General features: G+C 54.5%; 1 protein-coding gene across 2 annotated transcripts in view; it reads right to left on the bottom strand.

The window, feature by feature from the left end:
- Window positions 1-26077, bottom strand: part of OTOF (otoferlin) — a 71733-nt gene extending 45656 nt beyond the window's left edge. The window contains exons 1-4 of one of the 2 annotated variants that reach the window (XM_042020182.1): window positions 23515-26077; window positions 19790-19878; window positions 13403-13502; window positions 8789-9000 (exon numbers count right to left, since the gene is read on the bottom strand). In XM_042020182.1, the coding sequence (XP_041876116.1) occupies window positions 8789-9000; window positions 13403-13502; window positions 19790-19878; window positions 23515-24093 (980 nt within the window). In that variant the 5' untranslated portion in view covers window positions 24094-26077. The remainder of the gene's footprint in view (window positions 1-8788; window positions 9001-13402; window positions 13503-19789; window positions 19879-23514) is intronic. The other variant, XM_042020181.1, reaches the window with a different exon arrangement.
- Between the last annotated feature and the right edge of the window lie 19 nt (window positions 26078-26096).

Genomic DNA, 26096 nt, shown 5'->3' with positions numbered 1-26096 from the left:
GATGGAGGGATCCATGGATGGATGGAATGGGTGAAGGGATGGATGGATGGATGGATCCATGGATGGATGGATCCATGGATGGATGGATGGATATGGATGGATGGATGGATCCACAGATGGATGGATCCATGGATGGATGGATGGAATGGGTGAAGGGATGGATGGAGGGATGGATGGATCCATGGATGGAGGAATGGAGGGATCCATGGATGGATGAAGGAAGGGATGGATGGAGGAATGGAGGGATCCATGGATGGATGGATGGTTGGATGGGTGGATGGATAGCTGGGAATACAGACAAGCAGGACCCTCGGAGCCCCTTCGGAAGCCCCTGACCGGAAGGAGACTTGTCCTTGCTGGGATTAGGAAGGACAGAGGGAACCCCAGGGGTGAGTGATCCCAGAAAAGGCCCTTTCCACGGATCCAAACACCATGCTCCCATCCATGCACACACCATTCCCAAAGGGAAGCAGAGACACCACATCCCGTACCTGGGATCTTCCGGGTCTTCACTGTTGGGAGGAGACGGAACCAGGAGGAGGAATGTGAGGAATTAATGAACATTCCCAACTGGACGCAGCCACCCCCAGCCCACGGGAGCAGGACGGGGGAGGGGCTGATCCTCAAATCCCAGAATTCTTTGGGTGGGAGGGACCTTAAATCCCATCCCATTCCAACCCCGACAATTCCAATCCCACAATCCCAGGGTGCTCCAACCTGGCCTCGGACACTCTCAGGGATCCAGGGGCTGCCACAGCTTCTCTGGGAATTCCAGCCCAGCCCCTCCCAGGGAGCAATTCCTTCCCAGTATCCCATCTATTCCTGCCCTCTGGCAGGGGGAAGCCATTCCCTGTGTCCTGACACTGTAATTCCCGGTATCCCTGTATTATGTGGGATGTGGTGGAGAGGGAGCACAGGATGAGCTTGGCCTGTATCCCAAATCCTGGATTTATACCAGGACCGGCACCTACTTGTAAAATGTGGGTGCCTGGGATGGGAGCAACCCCCCAAAACTGGGATTCCCCCAAAATCCAGGATCCCTCCAAAATGCAGGATCCCTCCCAGCAGGACATTTTGGTACCTTGCCACTGCCTTGTATCCATCGTTAAACTTAATCCTGGAAGAGGCACCGGAGAGAAAGAGAAAAAAAATCCAATCAAATCCCAATGTCAGAATTCCTGAGGGAGCGGGGACACCCCTTCCCAGGAGGATGGGGCCGTGTCCAAGCTCCGGGTGCTCCAGGGAGGGAATTCTAGCCCAGGGTGTTCCCCTCACCCTATTCTCAGGAAAAACCTGGCTGGAGGCTGGATCTGCACTTCGGGCATGGGGAACAGGAGAACTTCCAGAATTATCCATTGCTCCTGCTCCATCTGGGAGATCTTCACCGGGACAGGTTGGGGGCAATTTACATTCCCAGCATCCCGGAAAAGTCTCCAGGTGCTGGAGGCTCTTCCCTGGGACTCATGGCAGCACCTGCTCCATTGGTTTGAACCTTTTCCTGATTTTCAGGATCCACAGGATGCATTTTTTCCCAAGGAATTTAATGGCACATTAAATGATTAACGTAATTTAATTAAATTTAACGGAGGAGTTGGAAAAAAAGATGGAAAACCTTGACTGGGACTTTTTTTCCCAGGATGGAAAGGATCCCAAACTTCCTGTTCATCCTGGCGGTGGCACGGATCTGGAGTGTGACATCCCAAAGATCCTTTGGGATCCCACAGATCCCAAAGATCTGTGCCCGAACGCCACACGGATTTGGGAATTTTGGACCCTCCTTAACTACTTGGACACGGATGAATTATCCACTGTCCCAAATTCCAACCATTCCCAGCACTGATCCATGTCCCCAAGTGCCACATCCACGCGGGAATGGGAATGCCCTGGGCAGCCTATGTGGAGTTTCATCCCAAGTTCTCCCGTGCCTGGCACAGATCCCAGCTTTGGAGCAGGTGCCGGAGGGATAATTAGCAACAGGCAGTCGGACAAGGCTCGGATCCGCCGGGACACGGAAGAAAAGCTTCCATCAATAATTCACCGGGAGCAGATTCCTTTCAGCTCCGAGCTCTGTCCTCGCCATGAATATTTCAAGGACAGCCCCTATCGGGTGGTGCTTCCCGGGATCTCAGTTTCCAGAGGGTTGGGAGCTGGGCTCAGCCAGGTTTGGGCAATTCCTGAACTGCCTCTGGAAGTGCCCATCCCTCTTGGCTTTCCCTGGGAATTGAAGGGTGAGTCTGTACTGGTAAACAAATCATGGAATTGTAGAATCCCGGGATGGTTTGGGTGGGAAGGGACCTTAAACCTCATCCCATTCCATGGGCAGGGACACCTCCCACTATCCCAGTTCTCCAACCTGGCCTTGGACACTCCCAGGGATCCAGGGGCAGCCACAGCTCCTCCAGGAATTCCAGCCCAGCTGCTCTCCACCCTCCCAGCCCAGAATTCCTTCCGGATTTCCTGTTCTTTGCTGTTTTCCTCACTGGAACACGTCCAGCTTTTTCAAGGATCCTGTCCTGGTTCCAATGGTTTCCCATTTCCTGGGATTTTTTAGCTCATTTTTTCCCTCCTCTGGATCCTTTCCCGTGATTTTTTTCATGGATGCGTTTGGTCAAAGCTCCCAATGGATCAAGGAGCTGAAGCCATTCCAGGGACCTGGCACATGGGAAAGTTCCACTTCCCATTCCTGGCTCCTTCATCCCTGGATTCTGTGTGGGATGAGCAGGTTCCAAACTTGGGATCCCCAGGGAAACACAAAAATGGGATTTAACAAATCCACGTTCTGATGCCTGCTCCTGGATTTAAGGAATTTTCCCTGGAAAGCACGACTTGGGAGGTGGATCAGCCCTGGAGAGGGGGATCTGCTGTGGGAATTTACCTGGAATGCTGATCTTCTTCTGCTTCGTCTCCAAGGCTTGGGAATTTACAGGGAGAGAGGAAAAATTCCAGCTGTGATGTGAGGATTAAGGGCTCTTCCATTGTTTTATAAACCAGGAAAAACTTGGGAACACTCTGGCACAGCAAAGCACTCCATGCACGGCTGGAATCCCAGGATCCCCCCAGGCCACTTCCAGTGGTGTCCACAGGATCCAGGTCTGCCCCAGACCGGATTTTGGGGGATATTTGGCCAAAATTCCACATTTTCCACGTGGTTCCCTCCTCCCTGACCTCCTTTTCCCGCCCCTTCCTTCTGTTTGGGATGGATTTGCACGAATCCCAAAGGAAAAGTGGGAATGGGTGGGTGCTGTACCCTGTGCTGGAATTCCTGGAAGGAGGAAAGGGGAATTCCCAGCCCTTGGAAACCTTGGAAAGCCCTGCCATCGTCCCAGTGATGGAAAACCCTTCCCAACACTTGGAAAGCTATGGGATCGCATCCTGGGGGGTGCTGTTTACACATGAATGCCCAAATTTTGGGGAATTCCCAAGCAGAAGTGTCCATGTGGATCTGCAGACACAGGAGGGTCACACATTCCCAGAGACATTCTGGAAAAGAGGGAATGAAGGTGAAAATTCCTGGTGCCAGAGCACGGGATCAGCCTGGATCCAGCACCAGCCAAGGAAGACGCCCAGGAAAAGATGGATCTGCTTCCCCTGGAATCGGCAGCTCCACAGCACAATTCCCAAAATTCTCTGCTCCGTGGGAATGGGACAAGGCTGTCCCGGATCTGCCAGAGAGGGATCTTCCTCTGCTTCCAGAGCTGCCAAACTCTGGGATCTCTGGGCTCAGGCCTCTCCAGGATGTCTGTGCCCGGATCCCAGGGGATTCTCCAGGAGGAAAAGGGGCTCAGGGTTGGGAGCGGGGTGGGAGAAAGGCAGCAGAGGGCAGGGAATGTCTGAGATTATGGGAAAAGTCTTTGGAAAAGATGGGAATTAAATCAGGTCCCCATGTTTGGGAACAGATTTCAGCAGGGCCTGGAATGCCAGGAAAAGGGGGAAAGGCTTTAAACCAATAAAGGCTGGATTTAGATGGAATTTTGGGAAGGAATTGCTCCCTGGGAGGGTGGGGAGGGGCTGGGATGCAATTCCCGGAGAAGCTGTGGCTGCCCCTGGATCCCTGGAAGTGTCCCAGGCCAGGCTGGATGGGGCTTGGAGCACCCTGGGATAGTGGAAGGTGTCGGGATTGGAACAGGATGGGATTTAAGGTCCCTTCCCACCCAGAATATTCCATAGATTCGCAATTCCCTGTCTCCAGGGCTGTGGATTGGCCTGGCCCACGATCCCTGAGGCTGCTCCTGTGACATTCAAGGGACAGGGAGTTCCCTGCCTTCTTTATCCCACTTTTCCTTGCGTATCCCACTCCCCTTTTCCTTCCCATCCCTGCCCCTCTGCCCATTCCTGACGCCTCCCGCAAATCTTCCATCCAGGTGGAGAACAGGGAATCCAGAGGGATCCCTGGGCTGGAGGAAGGACATCCTTGGGCATGGGATGGGGAATGGGATTGGGAATGAGGATGAGGAAGGCCAGGACAGGGTCCAACAGGAGCCCTCCGCATCCCGCCAAATTCCCTGTTGGAATCACAGCTCTGGAAACACCAAAATTCCTATTTTTATTCTTCCAATCCAAATTTTTCCCAGGCCTGGGATCTGTAAGTGATGGAGCAGGAAGGGCCTTCCAAAGGAGCTGGGACATTTTTGCTCCCAAAGGAATTTTAACGAAAGCCTTTCCCTTTGATTCCAAAGGATGGTTCACGTCCAAGTGCCCTGGGATCCTTCCCAAAAGCTGGAATGTGGAACCTCTTTCCTTTCTTCTCTTTTTTTTTCCGGCCTTTTTTTGATTCCTGGTAAACCCCAGCATGGAGTTGCTACAACCTGAGCCATGAATTTCCCGGAGGAAAATCCTCTAGGGAATCTCAGTGAAAACAGGGATAAAACCCCATTAACATCCCAGAGGTGCCGAGATCTAGGAATTGTTTGGGATGGGGGATAAACCTTTCCTATCCCAGGGAATTTCCTGTATTTCCAGTATTCCCTGCATCATCCCCTTCCTGCTGCTTTTATGGATGCCTCTATTCCCGTTATCCCTAAAAACCCCATTTAAACGGCTTTGCCGCGGGAATCTCCCTCTTCCAACTTTTATCTCCACATCCTCCCTCATCCCTGACTTCCAGAAGAAAGGGCTGGGAGAATTCCTGCCCCTCCCAGCCAGGATTGATCCAGGCTGACCAGGAATCCTGGGATGGATAATCCTGGTCCAGGTCTGGTTTTCTGCCCCGATAATCCAAAGGAATGCATGGCGCAGCCAGGGAAAAGGCGGGATGGGATGGGATGGGATGGGATGGGATGGGATGGGATGGAATCAGTGGGATGGGATCAGTGGGATCAGTGGGATCAGTGGGATGGGACAGGATGGGATAGGATGGGATGGGATCAGTGGGATGGGATCAGTGGGATCAGTGGGATGGGATGGGATATTTTCCAATGGAAGGGACCTACAGGGATCACCTGATCCAACTCTGCCCTACCCCAGGCTGATCCAGTGTTAAATCCATGAGCCCCTCCATGTCCTTCCTGCCATCCTTTATCCCACAGCAATTCAGGAACCTCTCCCAGAATTCTCCTTCCTGTGAGCTGAGCTCTTCTTGGGATGATCCCTGGGTTTTCCCTGAATTCCCTTTTCTTTTGGCTCCTTCCCAAACTCTTTTTGGCACTCCAAGAAACACCACAGCAAACAAACCTTCGTGCACACACAGGGAACTGATTCCCATGGGAACGGCTGATCCCGGGATCTGGGGACAGCACATGGAGACGGAAGAGCACATCAAAGGCAAGGCAGTGTCCCAGCCAGGACCCCCATCTCCATCCGGGACCCCATTCCAAGGCTGCTTTTCTGGCTGTTCCATCACTTCTCCTCCCCACCGGCAGCCCAGGAATGGGAATCCAGGGACAATTCCTGTGGGGGATCCATCGGGAAAAGGCAGGAGCAGCACAGCACTGCAGAGCCTCTCCCTACCTCGTGTCCAGGGATCCCTGGCTCAGGGAATCCCCCTCTCCCAGGAGCTCGTCCTCGCTGTGGAAATAGAGCTCTTCCTCTTCCATCCTGGTGGGAATACCGCCAGCATCAGCTCTGTCCTTCCTGGGATTCAGGATTCCAAAATCATGGAATCACCGAGTCCTTTGGGTTGGAAAAGCCCTCGAAGCCCACGGAGTCCAACCATTCCCAGCACTGCCAAGGCCACCCCTGATCCATGGCCCCAGGTGCCACATCCACAGGGATTTCAGTCCCTCCGGGGATGGGGGCTCCAGCCCTGCCCTGGGCAGCTGTGCCAGGGCTGGAAAACCCTTTCCAGGCAGGAATTGTTCCCAAAATCCAACCTGGATCCGCCACCCAGGACGCGGCTCTGCACATCCCATGCTCAGCAAATCCCACAACTCCTCCTAAAATGGAGCAGCCACAGCTTCTCTGGGAATTCCAGCCCAGCCCCTCCCCACCCTCCCAGCCAGGAATTCCTTCCCAAGATCCCACCCCAAGCTCCCCTTTCCCACTGGGAAGCCATTCCCTGCCTCCTGCCCCTCCAGCCCTTTTCCCAAATCCCAGCTCTCCTGGAGCCCCTTTAGGCTCGGGAAAGGACTCCAAGCTCCCCCTGGATCCTTATTTTTTTCCTTTAATCCCATGGAGCTGCATCCCACAGGATTCATCTGATGAGAAACTGGAAAACCCATCCCAGAGCCATCCCAGCAGCATCCTCCAATTCCCTGGAATCCACGAATCCCAGTTTTGGTGGGAAGAGACCTCAAATCCCACCCAGTGCCACCCCTGCCATGGGCAGGGACCCCTCCCACTGTCCCAGGCTGCTCCAACCTGGCCTTGGACACTCCCATGAGGGACGGAGCATCCGTCGTGCTCCCTGCATCCCCAAATTCCAGTGGCGCAGGAAGGATCGGATTTCCCATCCCAGACAGCCTGACCCCCACTCTGAGCCACGCCATTCCTGGCTCCCCGCCCGGCATCCGCCTCTTTAATCCATCGGCACATTCCCGCTCAGCCTCGTCCCGGTTCGCTGGGCTGGGAAATAAAGCTGCACTTCCAATTTGTTTGAAAATTCCCTGGATTCAGCCCAGTTCCCACAGTTAACGAACTGCCTTGGAGGGACACGAGCAATTAAGAGGGATATTCCCTCTGTCTCCATCCATAGGGAAAAAGCCGTTTTCCCCCTTTTTTTGGCCACAATGAAGTGCTAATCCCGGATGGAATGTGATCCAAAACGGGATAACCCTGAGGGGGAGAAATGGAATGGAAAAAGCAGCTGATTCCAAGGGCTGTGTTTGGATTCACAGCTCCGGGCTGGGCTCCCCTTGTGGATTTAGGGATTTGGCTGTGCTGGGGGAGTGTTCGGACTCAGTGCACTCGGAGGGATTTTCCAGCTGGAATGGTTCTGATATTCCATGATTCCATGATTTGGGAGTACAAGGATCGTCCTCCTTTATCTATCACCATGGAAGTGGTTGGTCCATGAGGAGCAGACAGGGAATGTGGTGATCCCGAAGGAGCCGTGGGTGACACCAGGACCCAGCTCTGCCCTCACCGTCCCCCTCTCCCACTTCCAGAGTCTCCCCTCCACCTCCATCTCATTCCTTAAGAATTCCAGCAACTTCAGGGCTTTGACGTGTCCCCCCTCTTCCAACTGTTCCCTTTTCCAATGGATTCAAGAGCTCCCAGAGTGGAGACCCACAGACAAAGCCACCCCAGAGAACACAACTCCAAAGACTGCGGAAAGCTGCCTGAAAATCCATCTTGGCATTCCATGAATGCCCTTGTGGCTGCATATCCTGGAATTACAGAATCCCACAAGTTGGAAAATCCCTCCCGGATCATTGAGTCCAAGCTGTGCCTGATCCCCCCCTTATCCCCAGCCCAGAGCACTGAGTGCCACTTCCAGGAATTCCTTGGACACCTCCAGGGATGGGGACTCCACCACCATCCAAAGATGGAGCCCTGAGTGTCCATAGGCTCCTGGAAAACTGGTCCCAGCTCGCCCTTTATCCCAGTGGAGTCACCTGCAGCATTCCCAGTCACTGGGCTGGGATTGCAGCTGGTTCCAGCAGCTTTGTGCCAGGGAATGTTGGGATTCAGTCCCTGGGATTGTTCTCATCCAGGGGCAAATCCCCTGAGCTCACAAAGACACCACTACTGATCCTTAAATGGATGGAAAACTGGAACAACATCCCTTGGAAGAGCTGGAGGTGTTCCCACCAGCCACCACAGGATTCCTCAGGAATTCCCAGCAGCAATCGCCTGGTGTGGGATTTCACTTATCCTGGGGAGGGACTGACATCCCAGTGACTGCCCTGGGACCTCAATCCTGGGAGCAACATGCACTCCATGGACACCTGAGATCCCACATGGACTTAATCCCACCAGTGAGGTCCAACCAGGAGCCAGACCCTCCATCCCTCTGGGGAGCCAGACCCTCCATCCCTCGGGATCTGGGGAGCCAGACCCTCCATCCCTCGGGATCTGGGGAGCCTGACCCTCCATCCCTCGGGATCTGGGGAGCCTGACCCTCCATCCCTCGGGATCTGGGGAGCCTGACCCTCCATCCCTTGGGATCTGCATGGAATGACAATTTCTCTCCCTGTGGTCCAGTCTTAGAAGTCTCAGCTCCAGCTGTGGAGCACCAGGAGCTGCCGGTGGCCTCCTGGATCCCACCCTCACCTGGAGCTGTTCCAATGGATCTCCCAACGGCAGGAGATGCCCCCTGGAGCAGCACTGGGATGCTGCTGCCCTTTCCCGACAATCCAAGCCGTTCCAATTCCCCCGCAATCCCACATCCAAGAACTCTGCATCCCGTTACCTCCTGAAGCTCCTCTCCATGGATTGCTGGTTGGATTTCCCAGGAGAGACGTCGGAGCCGTGCCGGTGGCCGGACAGGAGGCTGTCGGTCTCCAAGGAATACCTTCCATCCCCCTCCGAGTGCACGCTGGGCGTCTCCAGGAATTCCTTGTCATTCCAGGTGCCCACCGTCCCATCCAGAGCCTGGTACCGGATCTCTATGGAGATGCTGGTCTGCAACACAGAGAGACACAATCAGCGCCCATGGAATATCCTGGGAAATCCAAAAAGTGGGAAGAGCATCAGCTGTTGGATGTTTCAGCCTTGCGGATCCCAAAGTTTCTCTGTTCCTGGATGCCTGGACAGCAGTTTTTGAGGGATCTGACCATGGTCCTGATTCACCGGGAATTCCCGGTGCATCCCGGACCAGCTGCAGCAGAGCCAGGAGACAGGAAAAGTCCGGAAGAGCCGCAAGCCCTTGGAGCGGCTGAAGGCACTGGGAGCAGATGGAGCCGGGTCCTGGTGGGGCTTTGTTCCCTGCTCCACCATTTTGTTGGAAATTTTACCCTGGGATGCTGCTAATCCCTGGATTTGTGGTGCTTTACTCCGGCCTGGTCCCATCTCCAGGCAGGGCAGGTTTTTTTTAGGAATGGGCATCCCTGAGGAATCTTGGATCAGCCCTGGTTTGGATCTCCCAGCCTGGCCATGACCAGTCCTGGTGGGGCCCGGGGACAGGAAGGGGCCTGGCACTGGCTCTGTCCAAGCTTCATCTCAAGCTTCTTATGGATCATGGAATCCTGGAACGGTTTGGGTGGGAAGGGACCTTAAATCCCATCCCGGTCCAACCCTGACTCCTCCAGCCTTTCCTGGGACACTCCCAGGGATCCAGGGGCAGCCACAGCTTCTCTGGCAATTCCAGCCCAGCTGGGAATTCCTTCCCAAGATCCCAGCTCCAATCTCTAATCTAAACCTCCTTGGATGAACCAACTCCGAGCAAGTTCCTCTCCCTTTTCCATGTGGCCATTCCCAACTTACTCCAGGTTGCAGCAAATTCAGGTTTGGAGCTTTCAAGCTTTTTTCTACCTAAATTCTTCCCTTTTTCTCCCTAAAATCTTTCCCTGGATTCGAAATGGAATCAACTCCATCAGAGTTCATCCCGCTGCCTTTGCTCTGGTGGCCAAAATCCTTCTAAAAGCTCCGATTTGAACGAAGCAAATCGGGGGGGAACAAAGCCAGGGAAAAAATCCCTCTCCTAAGAAATGTCTCTTTTGAAAAGCCAACAGCCGCTGCCGAGATCAAAGTACAAGGGAAAAGCACTTTTCCACCTCCACTCCGCTTCCATGGAGAAATTATCTGTTCTTTTGGATTCAAAACCAATGGATTTGAGATAAAAACACCGGGGGGGGGGGCCCCCCAAGAAAGACAAAAATGGAGAAATTTCTGACAGAAATCCTCCTTTTTCCATGTTTATGTGTAAGAGGAGGTGCTCCCCATCCCCCCTCCCTCGCTCCAAACAAGGGGATGCTGGAAGGCTGGAAAATCCAAGATTTGGGAAGATAACAACAGTTCCACGGGGATCCTGTGCATTCCGCACGTGACAGCCGAAGGGTGACTCAATCCCAGCTGGGAACGGAGCTCTGGGGGAAGGTTTTGATTGATTTTTCTTCCTTTTTTGGCCAAAATCCAAATTTGAGTCACTCATACCCAATTTTCCCCCCTGTGACCCCCCGAAGCTGTTTGAGAACGTCAAAAAAAAAAAAAACCCAGGAATTGAGGAGCAAAACCAAGGATCAACGTTGGAATATTGGGATTTTCACATTTTCAAACCTTTGGGGTTAAAGTCTCCTTTCCCAGCTTATTTTGGGAGTTAAAAAATCCTTTTGAGGCAGGAAAAATTAAGGATATAACAAAGTGAAAGATCTGTGGGATGAGTGGGATCATCCCTTGGAAGGGCAATTAGGAGGTGTGGGCTGGAATTAGGAGAAATTCCCACTGGAAACAATGGAATGGGAGAGAAAATGAAGAAGGAGAAAATCCCCTGCTGGGCTGGGGTTGGGGTGGGGGGTGGGGGTTGATCTTTTCCTGGGGATTTTAAATTGATTTTAAATTGATTTTAAATTGATTTTAAATTGATCTTAAATTGATTTTTTAAGGATTTTTTTTTCCCCTAGTTCTTGAGAAAAAATTAATTCAGAGCCATCCCAGCTTTTCTGTTATAGGAGACCAGACATGGCCGGAATTTCGCTCCTGGCTCTGGCATTCCTGGAGTTTTTAATCTCCTGGCCGAGGCAATAAAGTCAGGAGGGAGGATGGGAGCTGTCAGGGATGGTTCTCAGCCAGCCCGGAGAAAGGAAAACAATTCCAACCTTTCCTTTGGGTTCCATTATGGAAAAAATGAGGCTGTTCCCAGAAACTGCCTTGGGATGGGTGGGAAAGGATTTCAAAGCTCATCCCAATCCAATCCTGACACCTTCCCACGATCCCAGGCTGCTCCAGCCTGGCCTTGGACACTCCCAGGGATTCTCTGGGAATTCCAGCCCAGCCCCTCCCCACCCTCCCAGCTGGGAATTCCTTCCCAACATCCCAGCCCAAGCTCCCCTTTCCCACTGGGAAGCCATTCCCTGCCTCCTGCCCCTCCAGCCTTCATCCCAAATTCCAGCTCTCCTGGAGCTCCTTTAGGCTCAGGAAGGAGCTCCAAAGATTCCCTGGATCCTTCCCTTCTCCAGCCGGACATTCCCAGCTCTCCCAGCCCTTGGAGCAGCTCCGCGGCCTCCTCTGGACTCTGACTCTGCTTTCCCACACCCTTGGATCACATGGAAAATCCCTCAGGCACCTCCTCGCCTGGAATCCCATAATTCCCACCCCTCTGGGAAAAGCAGGATGAGACCCGCCCCGCCCTCCGGCCCAGTCCAGGTGTGGCCCCCTCATCCCGAGCCCCCATCCCGAGGAAAAGCTCCCCGCGTGCGGAGCAGCCGCCGCCTCCCTCGCTGCGCTCCCATCTCCCGGGAGCCGTTTCCCATGGAAACGGAGTTTTGGAACTCGCTTGGAAACGCAGCTATTTCTGATCCTGATATCCAACCCCGGGGCTGCCATCAAAAATCGGCCTCCCCCTTTTCCCGGGAAGCCGCCGCCTCATCCAGCACCGCGGACAGGGGCAGATGCGCGGAACGCTCGGGGTTGGCAGGGAGGAGAGCAGGATTGAATTAAGCGGCTTCTCCTGGGGGGATAGAGGGAATGAAAGCCATAAAAACAAGGAATACGCTCCTGAGGAGGGAGGGAAAATGCAAAGGATGCAGATCGGGGAAGAAGTAATTCCAGCTGCTTTCTTGGGATACCGGGAAGTTGCCTGATTAAAGTCACGCTCCAAAGGAGAAAAATCCCACATTTTTGGGATCCGTCGGTGTCACGGAGAGGAAAATCAGAGAATGGGAGTTAAACGCTCCCAAATTTCTGATGGCAAAATAATGAGGGCTTCGGAATGAAAGAACGGGGATGAGGATGGGCCTGGCCAGGGCTTGGGATGGAATCCCGGAATCCCAGACTGGTTTGGGTGGGAGGGGAGCTTAAATCCCATCTCATTCCAACTCTGACACCTTCCACGACCCCAGGCTGCTCCAACCCGGCCTTGGACGTTCCCAGGGATCCAGGGGCAGCCACAGCTGCTCTGGGAATTCCAGCCCAGCCCCTGCCGCCCCCTCCTAGCCAGGAATTCCTTCCCAAGATCCCATCTATCCCTGCCCTCTGGCAGGGGGTGGAACTGGATGAGCGTTAAGGTCCCTTTCAACCCAAACCATTCCAGGATTCCATGCTAAAGGACACTCAGAATCCATTCAGAGGGATTTTTATGGAAGTCGGGGATGGAAAAGGGCGGAAAAGGGAAGGGAGACCCTTCCTGGAGTGGCGGGATTCCAAGTGAAGTCCCTTATTCCTTAAATTCCTTCTCAGAGAGGAGCTGGGTGTGAACGGATCCAATGTCAGGCTCCGGAGCCGGGCTGGGAGAGCTGGGAATGTCCAGCTGGAGAAGGAGCCAGGGAAACCTTGGAGCTCCTTCCCAAGCCTAAAGGGGCTCCAGGAGAGCTGGGATTTGGGATAAAGGATGGAGGGGCAGGACACAGGGAATGGCTTCCCAATGGGAAAGGGGAGCTTGGGGTGGGATCTTGGGAAGGAATTCCCAGCTGGGAGGGTGGGGAGGGGCTGGGCTGGAATTCCCAGAGCAGCTGTGGCTGCCCCTGGATCCCTGGGAGTGTCCCAGGCCAGGCTGGAGCAGCCTGGGATATTGGGAGGTGCTGGGATTGGAATGGGATGGGATTTAAGCTCCCCTCCCACCCAAACCAGTCTGGAATTCAGTGATTCCATCCTGGGCTCTGGTGGTCCCTGTCCATGCTCGGATCAAACCAGATCCATTCCTGCTTTTCCCCATCCCGAACTTCCCACACTTTCCCAATCCAGGCTTCTCTGTGCACCCTCTGGATATCCCCGGCTGCCTCATCCCTTCAGACCAGGAGTAACGGGATCAAGGCAAGGCTGAGGACCCAGGTGGGAACACCAATACCCCTGTTCCCACAGATTCAGCGGAGACATGGATGCATGGATCCAGGAATGATGGGAATGTTGTCCGTTCCCCCTGGAGACCCACCTGAATGGCGGAATTGTTGTCATCGATGAGCGTGTCCGTCACCTCCAGCTGCCCTTCCGCCACCACCTTCTGCAGGACCATCCGGAACGTCCCAATGAGCCTGAGGAGCAAAGGACAGTAAATCCTGGGAGCTTTCACCCACCAGGATCTGGTTCTCATGGGAAAAGGGCTTTGCTGGCCAAGGCTCTGCTTCCCGTTTTCCTTAGGGAGAGGTGAGGTCCCAGATCAGGGCTCATCCAGGAGATGCTGGAAAACGGAGAAGGTGGGAGAGGAGCCGTTCCAAGGGAATGCTGTTGGGATAAGGAAAGAAGGAAATTTGGGAGCCATCAGTCTTGAATTCCTGGGATGCAGCTGAGAGATCCCAAACCAGCCTTTTCCATCCGGAATGTCCTCAGTGTTTTCCATGCTGGTGACTCAAACAAGGACCAGGGACTGTCCCTCATCCGTCTGCACCGGGACATGGAACCACGGAATGCTTTGGGTGGGAATGGACCTTGGAGCTCATCCCATCCCACCCGATTCCTTCCACGATCCCAGGTTGCTCCAAGCCCCATCCAATGAGACGAAGGAATTGTCCCCAGTATCCAACCTGAACCTCCCCTGAGGCCATTCCCTCTCCTCCTGTCCCTTGTTCCCTGGGAGCAGATCCCAATCCCATCTGGCTCCTCCCAGGGAACTGTGTCACGGGAAAAGGCCCCCCCTGAGCCTCCTTTGCTCCAGCCTGAGCCCCTTTCCCAGCTTCCTCAGCCGCTCCTGCTGCTCCAGCCCCTTCCCAGCTCCGTTCCCTTCCCTGGACATGCTCCAGCCCCTCCAGGTCCCTGCAGGACTTCCACCTCCATCCCTCATTTTCCACACTCCATGCACGGATCAATCCCAGCAGAGCCCTGTCTCCAAGGTGCCCTGCAGGACACGGAGCAGGGAAAGTTTTCCTTTGTTTACTCCGTAATTCTCAATCCGGAAGGATCAATGCATCCCATGGAAACCTCCTGCTTCTTCTCCAAGGTGGGGAGAAAGCTGCTGGATCCATTTGGATTTCAGGGTTTGGAGAACAACGTTATTCCCTGTTTGCCAGAGCAGCAGCTCTTTTGTTGTGGAAAGTATTCCTTGAGAAAAGGCCGGGGCTTATTCCATGGAATATCCTGAGTTGGAAGGGACCCACGAGGACCATCCAGGCCAATTCCAGCTATTCCTCAGGAGTGGAGCCGGCAGGGCTCTGGATTCCTGCAGGTGTCCCTGTTTTTTAACCTGTTTGGAATACCAAACATTCCCAGATGTGGTGGTGGCTTCCCTGCACCTCCTGGATCCAGGTGGATCCAGGAACTTTTGGCTCCCAGGTGCTCAATGCCCAGAGAGGCCTGAGGAAGGAACAGGAAATTCCTCCTGGAATGTCCCCCTGCAGAGCTGCTCCAGCTCCAGGATCCAACATTGGGATGTGGAGCTGATGGAGAGAGCCCAGAGGAGGCCATGGAGCTGCTCCGAGGGCTGGAGCTGCTCTGGAGCTGGGCTGGGAGAGCTGGGAATGTCCAGCTGGAGAAGGGAAGGATCCAGGGAATCCTTGGAGTCGCTTCCCAAACCTAAACGGGATCCAGGAGAGCTGGGATTTGGGAAAGGGCTGGAGGGGCAGGAGGCAGGGAATGGCTTCCCAGTGGGAAAGGGGAGCTTGGGGTGGGATGTTGGGAAGGAATTCCCGGCTGGGAGAGTGGGGAGGGGCTGGGCTGGAATTCCCAGAGCAGCTGTGGCTGCCCCTGGATCCCTGGGTTGGATGGGGCTTGGAGCAGCCTGGGATCGTGGGAGGTGTCAGGGTTGGAACTGGATGATCCCAAAGGTCCCTTCCCACCCAAACCATTCCATGAATCCATGACAAAAGCAGGTAACTCAGAGCCATTCCAAGCCCTGCAGCAGAGGGCAGGGAGATTGGGAAGGAATTCCCGGCCGTGAGGGTCGGGAGGTCCTGGCACAGATTCCCAGAGAAGCTCCTCTCCTTCCTCGGATCCTTTCCCAGCCACTTCCCCCAGCAGGATCCGAGCAAGACGGAATTAAATATTCAGGACTCGTCTGTGCAGCCGTTCAATTCCAAGTGTTCCATAATTCATCAGGGCCCTGCTCCCTCCCTTCCCCGGCACTTCTGCTGATGGAAAAAAGGGACATTTTCTGGGTCATCCGTAATTTTATCAGCCCGGAGCAGCAGCTCTGGTTTCCAACCCCAGCCAGGCCGGTTCCGTACCAGGAGCTCGCTCAAATCCCGGGATCAGGGAGTCTGGGATACTCCAAACCCCAGGACCCACCAGGCTTTGCCCTCGTGGTGCATCCCAACTTCCAGGGATGCCTCCTGCAATTCCGGGGACGCGGTGGCTGGGGTGATGGTGAATCCCACGAATCCGGTCAGGCTTTGCCAGCATTGAAGTTTTCCAAAGGCAGGAATTCCACCTGTCTGTGCCAAGAGCATTCTCCAGTCCAGGAAATCCCATTTTCCCTCCTCTGCTCCCTCAGCCCTTGGATGCTGTTTGATCCATGGGCAAGTTCTGCTCCTGAAGCCAGGGAGAGGCTCTTTTTTGGGAATGGCATCATCCATCCATGCCTCCATCCATCCATCCCTCCATCCATTCCATCCATCATCATGGATCCATCCCTCCATTCCGTCCATCCCTCCATTCCGTCCATCCCTCCATCCATCCCTCCATCCATCCATCCATCCCTCCCTCCATCCCTCCATCCTCCCTGGGAACTGACAAGAGCCAAATCCTGGCACCTCCATCCTGGTTTGGTCCCCACCTCCAGACATCCCTGGAAAGGTGGGATGAGGAAAGCGGAGGGATTCCACAGCTTTTGGCCCCTTCCCAGGGAATTCTCCTGCTGAATCCTCATGGAAGTGTCCAAGGCCAGGTTGGACGGGGCTTGGAGCACCCTGGGATAGCGGAAGGTCTCCATTCCCATTTGGAACCAAATCCCTGCTTGGGCAATCCTGATTAATTCCAGCTGCTTCCTCTTGTGGCTCCTGCGTGGAGCTCGGAGCTCGCTCTGGAATGAGGAGCCTTTTTCCCTCTCCAGCCAAGTTGCAGCTTCATCCGGAATTGTGGGACTCCCTGGAATTAGAGCTTCCAAAATCGCTTCCCTCCTAATTATCCCCTTCACTCCACTTGCAGGAGCCCGTAATTGCTCCGGGTTCCTTTCCGCCTGGATAACCGGGAGAAATCCGGGACACTCCAGCTGCTCCAGCTCAGCAGCCTCTGGATAGTAAAAGTTGCCCCAGCCGAGTTTCTTCCCACTTTTCCTTCAGGAAAATTCCCATTACATATAAATGGATTTTTCTTTGGGAGACAAGTGGAGTAGGATAACAAGGGAAGTCAGGTCCGGGTGTGGGAATATCCTGCCAGGCAATTAATTCGGGATGAGATTCCGGAAGCGGCAGTTTGGGTGCATTTGGCTCGGTGTCGCTCCGAGTTTTGATCCAGAAACAAAAAGTTCCACAAAATCCGACGTGGCCGGAGCAGAAGGGGCCCCACACGAGGGGCTGCAGGCAGGGATTGGGCACCGAGGATTCCGGCATGGAATCCTGGAATGGTTTGGCTGGGAAGGGCCCTTAAATCCCATCCCATTCCAACTCCAACACCTTCCACTATCCCAGGCTGCTCCAAGCCCCGTCCAACCTTTCCTGGGACACTCCCGGGGATCCAGGGGCAGCCACAGCTTCCCTGGGAATTCCACCCCAGCCCCTCACAGGCAGGAATTCCACCCCAAAATCCCACGTAACTGCTCCGTGTGGGGAGGGCAGTTGGACAAGGGGGAACCCTCTGGCTCCGGAGTTCATTTTTCCCATTCTCCTGTTCCGGTACCGGATAATTTTCCGCGGATGAAACGAGGATCCCTCGGGAGACACGAAGGGCTTGAGCTGTGCCAGGATCTCCGTGGCTGGAGAAGAACGAGGGACAGGACCAAGCTCCGCTTCCATCCCGGAGACTCCGGGGATGGATTAAACCCCTCGGAATCCGGCTCTTTGTGTCCCTGCCAGGTAACGGAGCAGCTCCCGCCTCTTCTCCATGGCATCGGTTTTCCATAGGAAAACTCTCTGTGCCCCCTGCTCCGGGTTTGGAATGTGGCTTTGGGCCTTTGGCCGGATCCCATTGCTGCTCCAGAGGAAAACAGGGACACGGAGGAGACGGAACCCCCTGGAGCAAAAGCTCCTGGGTTTTGTGCATGCTCCTGAAGGATTGGGATCTCTTCCCAGTGTTATCCCTGTTTTCTGCACGAGGAAAATCTGCTTGGAAAGGCTGGTCCAGGCTGTCCCAGAACTTTGGGAACGGGAGCACAGGGATGATGTTCCATAGCCACTGGATCACGGCTGCCTCTTGGATTCATTCCTGGTTGTGCCTCCGCTTTTTTCTGGATCTTCCCCTCTCCTGAGTGTGATTCCCATTCCCACATCCCTCAGGAATGTCCCATTGCAGCTTTTCCTGCTCAAATCCCAAAAATCTGGGATCTCAGATTTCCTCCATCCAGCCTTTCCCAGGGCCCGAAACCACGGGAAAACATCCCAGGAATTTTCTCCCATCTCGGAGGGATTCTGAAGGTGTCCCAGGGGAGCATGGAAAAACTGAATCCCAGCAGGATCCCAGTGTTCCCACCCAGCTCATCCCGCCTCACACCAGGATTTTCCGGGATGGGATCAGATGGATTATTCCATGCCATGGGAATCTCCTGGGTTTTCTGCAGGGTGTGGAGGCCCCACGATTTTTGATCCTTCCCTCGTGTGGAGCTTTTCCAGTGGGAATTTCCACAGGCAGAATGTGGCCCTGCCCTTCATCCACCCGCACCTGGATGCTTTGGATGTGTCCTGGAGAGAATCCCAGCCTGGAGATTCCCAATCCAGGAGCTGGGGACAGGATTTTTGGGATGCCAGGGCCTGTTTGGAGGCTTAGGATGCTTCTCCCTACATCCAACCCTGCCCTTTTCCTTGGATACTCAGCACCCTGGGAACACTCCCAGGGACCCTCCGGAGCCGGGATGAACCCGGCAGGATCCGGAGGTACCTGGATGAGGCCAAACAAGGATCATATTCCCGCTAATTGTCTGCTGCTGACGGCCACAGAGACAGGGAACAAAAGCAGCCCCTCGGATGCGACTCCCTCGTCATTCCGGAGGGTCTGGATCAGGTATCCCGCCTTTTTCCAGGCCTTTGATCAATGGCCTTCATCAGCCGCGTGTGAATTATTCACGGGGCGCCGGGATCAGCTTTCCCAGCCCCGCTGATCCCAACCTTCTCCCTCCTCTCCTCCTCCTCCAGCTGATTTGGGGGATGGGCCGGAGTTCCAGCACTGCTTTGGTTTGACGGGAATTCCTATCCCATATATTCCCAGCGTTCCTGGAGGGACGTTCCCAACCCTTTCCCTCCTCTCTCTTCCTCCTCTTCCAACTCAGTTCTGGACAGCCCACGGGATTTCTTTTCCCACATATTCCCTGCATTCCCAGAGGGATGTTCCCAACCTTCTCCCTCCTCTCCACTCTCCTTCTCCAGCTTCTTCCTGGATAGGAAGGATGGGCTGGAGTTCCATTACAGCCCCTCTTTAGTGGGATTTCTTTTCCCATTTATTCCTTGCACTCCTGGAGGGATGTTCCCAGAACCATCACAACCTCCTCCGACTTATTCCTGGACAAGGAAAATGGGCTGGAGTTCCAGCACTGCCTTGGTTTTGTGGGATTTCCTATTCCACATATTCCCAGCATTCCTGGAGGGATGTTTCCAGCACCAGCTCCTTTCTTCTCCTCCCCACCCTCCCAGCCAGGAATTTCTTCCCAACATCCCACCCCAAGCTCCCCTTTCCCACTGGGAAGCCATTCCCTGCCTCCTCACCCTCCATCCTTTATCCCAAATCCCAAATTCCAGCTCTTCCAGAGCCCCTTTAGGCTCCAGGGGTCCTCATGGATCCATGTGGGAAGGGACCTTAAATCCCATCCCATTCCAACCTCAACACTTTCCGCTATCCCAGGCTGCTCCAAGCCCTGTCCAACCTTTTCTTGGACACTTCCAGGGATGGGGCAGCCACAGAATCCCTGGACGCAATAAATCCAACACCTGCAGGATTCGGAAAATCTGGGAAAACACATTCTGGCATCAACTTCCACCTGGATAATCCACCAGAAATTTCCAGTTTCCTTTAAAACACAGACATTTCATGGAAACAAACGGCACAACTCGGGGAAAAATCGGAGCTGAGCAGCACGGAATTCCTGGGGTGAATTCCTCACCCCCTGAGCTGCTCGCACGGCACTGGAAATTCCCAGGAAACTCCAACCGGTGCATTCCTCACCCTCCCGCCTCCGGACCAAACCGGAGCTGCCTCTTCCTGTGGGATAAGATCCAGATGGGATCCTTGGGAAGGGAGGACTCACCTGTTGGTGAAGACTTTGCTGTAGTTGAACACTTGGATCTCCAGGATCTCATTCCCGTCGATGTTGGTCGCCACCGGCCAGCGGAAAGTCTGGGAAAAGGAGGAGAGGGATGAGCCAGGATCGTTGTGGGAAAAGGAGGAGAGGGATGAGCCAGGATCGGTTGGGAAAAGGAGAGGGAAGAGCCAGGAGCATTCCAGGGAAAGGAGGAGAGGGATGAGCGAGGATCGGTTGGGAAAAGGAGGACAAGGATGATCCAGGAGTTTTTTGGGAAAAGGAAGAGAGGGATGAGACAGGAGTGTTCCAGGGAGCTGCTGGGGGAGGGGATGAGGATGGGAAAAGGCCTCTTTTCCCAGGAAAAAGGCGTCAGGGCTGTTTTATAGGGATGTCGCTAAGGATGCGCCCAGCGCCAAATATTTTATGGATGCACACATGGAAAATATAAATCTAGACATTGGATGAGGATGGGAATATGGAGCCAGGCTGGGAGAGCTGGGAATGTCCAGCTGGAGAAGGGAAGGATCCAGGGAATCCTCGAAGCCACGTCCCGAGCCTGAAGGGGCTCCAGGAGAGCTGGAGAGGGATTTGGGAAAGGGCTGGAGGGGCAGGAGGCAGGGAATGGCTTCCCAGTGGGAAAGGGGAGCTTGGGGTGGGATCTTGGGAAGGAATTCCCGGCTGGGCTGGAATTGCCAGAGAAGCTGTGGCAGCCCCTGGATCCCTGGCAGTGTCCCAGGAAAGGCTGGAGCAGCCTGGGATCGCGGGAGGTGTTGGGGTTGCAATGGGATGATCCTTGAATTCCCTCCCCACCCAAAGCATTCCATAAAATAGAATCCCTTTCCTAATTTTTCTGCTTCCCAAGGCAAATCCCTCTTCCAGCCCAACCCCCTGAACTCCCGTTGGTTTCCCAAGCCCCAGAGCCTCCCAAATCCAAGCATCCCCCCTTCCCAAGCTGCTCCCGGTGCATCCCAGGCTGGGAATGTGCCGGAGGCAGCGGATCCGGGATCTCTCCCAGGAGCAGCAGAGCAGAACTGAAAACCACGGGAAGGGAATTTGCTCATCCAGCAAATTCCCAGGAAGGAACCGGTGCCTCTTCAGCACTTCCCCAGCCCTCATTCCCGAGCTATTTATTCCCGGTTTTAATTTGTCTGCAGAGCCAAGGAAGCAAAGGAAAAATTACGGGAATATAAAAGGAAATGGGAAATGGTGCCAATGGATCCGGCACCGCTCTGGATCCTGCAGCAGGATTTATCCCAAGCTCTCCATGTGGGGACGGAATTCAGTCCTTCCCCTGCTTTTTCCTGGTTTTTTCCAATGGTTTTGATGCTCCAGGGATTGGATCCGGTGATAAAATCCCCCGGCAATCCCAAGATTATGGAACCAAGGAGTTGTTTGGGTTGGAAAAGCCCTCGGAGATCCCCAAATCCAAGAATTCCCAGTGCTGCCGAGGCCACCCCTGATCCGTGTCCCCACATCCACACGGATTTCAATCCCTCCCGGAATGGGGGCTCCACCACTGGACTGCCCTTTCCAGGAAGGAATTCTTCGGGAATACCTCTCTGGCCTGAGGAATTGTCCTGTTCCCACTTTTCAGGCCTCTGCACCATCAGCCCTCGGCTCCTTTTCCCAGGCAGAGGAGGACAAAAATGGGAATTTTTCCAGCCAGGTTCCCTTGTCCCTGTCCGAGCTCCTTCCAAAGGGTCCCGAATGTGCTTTGGGGGCTCCAGATCCACCAAATCCAAGGAAATCCACTCCAAATCCAAGGAAAGGCAGAGAAAATGGCCGCGATTGTGGGGAGCCATGTCCAGGGATTCGGTAAAGTTTGGGATTGTGTTTGCCAAAGGAAAAGGGGGAAAATAAGTCTGGAAAAGTCACAGGTTGATCCAAGGGGTTTGCCACATGCTGGGAAAAAACCAACAGGGAAGGCCCTGGCACAGAATTCCCAGAGAAGCTGTGGCTGCCCCTGGATTCCTGGAAGTGTCCAAGGAAAGGTTGGACGGGGATTGGAGCACCCTGGGATCGGGAATTCCCTGCCCATGGAATGGGATGGGATCGAAGTTCCCTTCCCACCCAACCCATTCCATGCTTCCATGGTTTGTGTTTCCTGGGATTGATGTGAGCAGCTCATCCCTCAGGGCCTGTTCAAAATTATCCCAGAAAACTGCAGCTCCACGGAATTCAGGCTCCTTCATTCCCGGAGATTTCCTTCCCTCCCGAGCTGTGGGAGATCTCCAGGAAAAGCCCCTCCAAGGTTAAACTCTTCGGGACGCAGCGCGGAACGCAAACATTCCTGATTAACTGGGGAGCTGTGCGCAGCCTCTGGAATGGCCGGCAGGCTCCGGAGCAGCCGAGGATTTGCAGAGCTCGTTAAGGAACGAGGGAAAATAATTGGAAAAGAAACGGAGCGAAACCAAAGAAATGGAAACCACCGGGGCTTGAAATCCAAATCCTGCCTGGAGGCGGCCCCTGATTCATGGGAAGCGGTGGCAGGAAAAGAGGGAATTGCCATGGATTTTTCCAGCTCTGAGATCACAGAATCCAGGGATTATTGAGGTTGGAAAATCCCTCTGGGATTTTTTCAAATCCAAGCTGTGGCTGATCCCCACCGGAGCCCCAAGTGCCACATCCAGGAATTCCTTGGAAACCTCCAGGGATGGGGACTCCAAACCTCCCCAGGAGCCCCTTCCAAGGCCTTGCCGCCCTTTCCCTGAGGAATTGTTCCCAAAATCCAACCTCCCTGGCACAGCCTGAGGCCGTTTTCCCTCATCCCGTCCCTGTTCCCTGGAATCAAAGCTCGATCCCACCCAGCCGCCACCTCCTGCTCCGGGATTTGGGATCTGCCATGGATAATCCAGGTGGTTTGAACTTAAAACATTCCCAGGTATTCCCTGTGCCAGCACGAGGGTGGTGATTCCCTGGATATTCCCCCAGCGGGAAGGATTTGATCCTCTGGGTCTGGGAATGCCTCCACGGCATCGAACATGGAGCCTGTGGCTGCTCCAGGAGGGAATTGCTTCCCTAAAAAAAACCTGGAATTCCAGGCTGGACACAGCTCCTGAGCCAACACGATCCAAACCATTCCCAAACAGAGCTTTCCAACGGCACGTGGTGAATGAGGGGGGAAAATCCCACAGGGTGGGAGATGGAATTTGATGTGGCTTGGAGAGGAAAAAATTCCCAAAATTATGGGACGTTCCAACCCTGGAAGTGTTCACGGGCTGGTTTGGTGGGAAGGGACCTGAAATCCCATCCCATTCCATGGGCACGGACATCTCCCACCATCCCAGGCTGCTCCAAGCCTTTTCCTTGGCCACTTCCTGGGATCCAGGGGCAGCCACGGCTTCTCTGGGAATTCTGTGCCAGGGCCTCACTCTGAAGGAAAAAGAAGGAATTTCAAGGGGAAAAAATCCGACTTTTTCCTCCTGAGAGGAGGAACAACGGAGCCAAAATCCCAGCCGGATTTTCCCAGCGTGGATGAACAAATTTTCCTGAAATTTCAGCAGAAAACGTGGAATTTTTTGTGGTTTTCATTTATTCCCCCTTTGGAAAATGCTGTAGGGATTTTCCCACCTGTGTCCAGCCAGGAATCCCATTTGGGCCCTGCCAGGAAAAACCTTGGAGCAGACAACAAGGGTGGCAACAATAGCTGGGAATAGGGATTTCACCGGGACCGGGAATCCTGGGAAAGCAAAAGGGATTTATGGGATAAAAGGATGGAAAAGTTCTCCCACCTCGTCAAACTTGGCCTCGTCCTCGCAGTTTTCCAGCACTCGGGTGTAGAAGGAAAGCCCTGGAGAGGGAAAAGAGGGACAACAGTTGCATGAAGGTGTGGGAGAGCCTGGGATTTTGGGATCTGCGGGTTGGGAACAGCCGGAAGGAAAATTCCGCCTGAATTCCATCTCCTGAGAGAGGCCCCTCGATCCTGTGGGACCTCCCTGCTCCAGCCCTTCCCAATCCAGGAGCATCCCAACTTTTCCTGACGGCGGAATCTTTATCCGCCGGTTCTCCAGGAGGTATCCACGAGCGACATCCCTGATTTTCCAGCCCCATTCCCGAGAGGAAGCCTCTCCTGGCAGCTCATTACGATCCATCTGTGATCCATTAACTCCCGGCTCCCTAATTACCCCGGACACAAACGCAATTAAGCCGGACTCCAAGTGGGAATTCCCATGGGAAAGTGACTCTGGAAGAGCTCCGATCCTGCTGGAGCTTCCCAAAAAATGGGCCAGGTAATGAAAATTCCCAGTTTTCCTGCATCTTCCCTGAAGCCAGGCTGAAAAGCCGGAATTCCCGGAAAATCCTGGAGTCATCCCAGCTTTGTTTCCATGTGCGGAGTGAGGAGGGGGAGAAATGGAACCGCGACAGATCCGGGAGCCCTTTGGAGCCACCGAAATTCAATCCCATTCCCAAACCCCTGATGGAAAACTGGGAGAATCCTAAAGGCAAAGCTGAACCCCCCCTCCGGATCCTCACAAGGCACAGGGATCCCTTGGGAATGTGGGAGTCAAATCCAAGGCTGTGGATGGAGAGGAAGCCCTGAAATTCCGGGATGGGAGTGGATTTTGGCCACGGAATCCATCTTTTCCCTCCACTTCCCGAGCAGGATCCACTCTCCCCCCTCCCTGGCTGCTCCCATGGATCCGGAATTCCATTTGTGCCTCAGTTTCCCTGGTTTGGAAAACACTGCAGCTCCCAGGATTCCCGGAAGAGGAGGAGCAGCGTCATCCCAAGGCCTTCCCACGTGGTGTCAGCCTCGGGAATGCTTCATCCCGGATTTCACTCCTTCCTCTCCCACCTGAGCCTGGGAGCTCCGCCGGATCCCTCGGGATGCGCTGCCGGAGGGAGAAGCTGGATGGGGCTGGCATCGGGAAGGGAATCCCTGTGCCAGGCTCGGGGATCCAGGAAAACCAGAGGAATGAGGAAAATCCAGCCGGGAGCTGGGAGAGGGCTCCTCATCCCATGGCCAAGGCTCCAAAGCTTTTCCAGAGGTGCTGGAAAAGGGCGGGAAGCTCTTCCCAATGGATTTTGGGACTGAGATCCAACCGGACACATTCCAGGCCTGGAATTCCAGGTCAATGTGCCTGGAATCCATCCTATCCCATCCCAGGGCAGGACAGGGCCCTGGTTAAGGAAGGAATCACGGAATTACTTCTCTTGGAAAAGCCCTCTGGGAGCCAGCCCAACATTCCCTGATCCGTGTCCCCGAGTGCCGCATCCCCAGGGATTTCAATCCCTGCTGGAATGGGGATCCCGCTGCCCTGGGCAGCCATGCCGGGGCTGGACAGCCCCTTCCAGGCAGGAATTGTTCCCAAGGAATTATTCCCAAGGAATTATTCCCCTGGGGGCCGGGATGGGGCTCAGGGCACCGTCTGTTTAATCCAAGCGCCAGAATTCCCTCAGGGATTTTAAGGAATTGCTCGGAGAGGACGAGAAGCCAAGCAGGACTGAGCTGCCCGGCATTCCCAAACTTTCATGGAGCGAGGGGGCAGCAGAGCATTCCCAAAGACATGGAATGAGGGAGGAGCTCTCAGGCGGGTTGGAATGGGATGAGCTTGAGGATCCCTTCCATCCCAAATCATTCCACGATCCCAAGAGGATGGAAAACTCCCATCTTTCTGTTCCTGCTGCTGTTGGGATCCACCGTGTGGATGATCCCTAAGGATCATCCCGCTTATTTACCCGGACGGATTATTCCCATCCCCTCATCCCGAACCAGCTCCTGTGTCCCACGGAACGTTCCGGCCCAGATTCCAGCCCGGATTCCAGCCCCAGAGCTCTCCCACATCCCAAAATGTTCCGGCTGCCCATCCAAGAGGTTCCCGGGGATCGTCCCCGGAATTCCCCATCCCTATGGAGCTGCTCCCTCGGTTTCCCTTCGGATACCAGGAATTTGGGAAAGATGCTGGGAGCCTTTGGAGCCGATCTTTCCCCTGCGGATCCGAGGTTTGCTGCAGCTTTGGAACCGGGAATGATCAGGGAATGAGCCAAAATCCTTCTCCGGGCGCGTGCGAGGGATGGATCCATCCTGATCCACTTCCCCGCTGCCTTCCCCGATCCAACCGCACCTGGAATCGCTTCCCGATCCAACCGCACCTGGAATCGCTTCCCGATCCAACTGCACCGGGAATCGCTTCCCGATCCAACCGCACCTGGAATCGCTTCCCGATCCAACTGCACCTGGAATCGCTTCCCGATCCAACCCCACCGGGAATCGCTTCCCAATCCAACCCCACCTGGAATCGCTTCCCGATCCAACCGCACCGGGAATTGCTTCCTGATCCAACCGCACCGGGAATCGCTTCCTGATCCAACC

Source organism: Corvus kubaryi, unplaced genomic scaffold (assembly GCF_017639235.1).
Source record: "Corvus kubaryi isolate FWS band 111438036 unplaced genomic scaffold, C.kubaryi_AGA036_p1.0 36863, whole genome shotgun sequence".
In the NCBI taxonomy this organism is placed as follows: domain Eukaryota; kingdom Metazoa; phylum Chordata; class Aves; order Passeriformes; family Corvidae; genus Corvus; species Corvus kubaryi.
The sequence above is the reverse complement of the archived record's forward strand: the minus strand, read 5'-3'. Positions and strand labels throughout refer to the sequence as shown.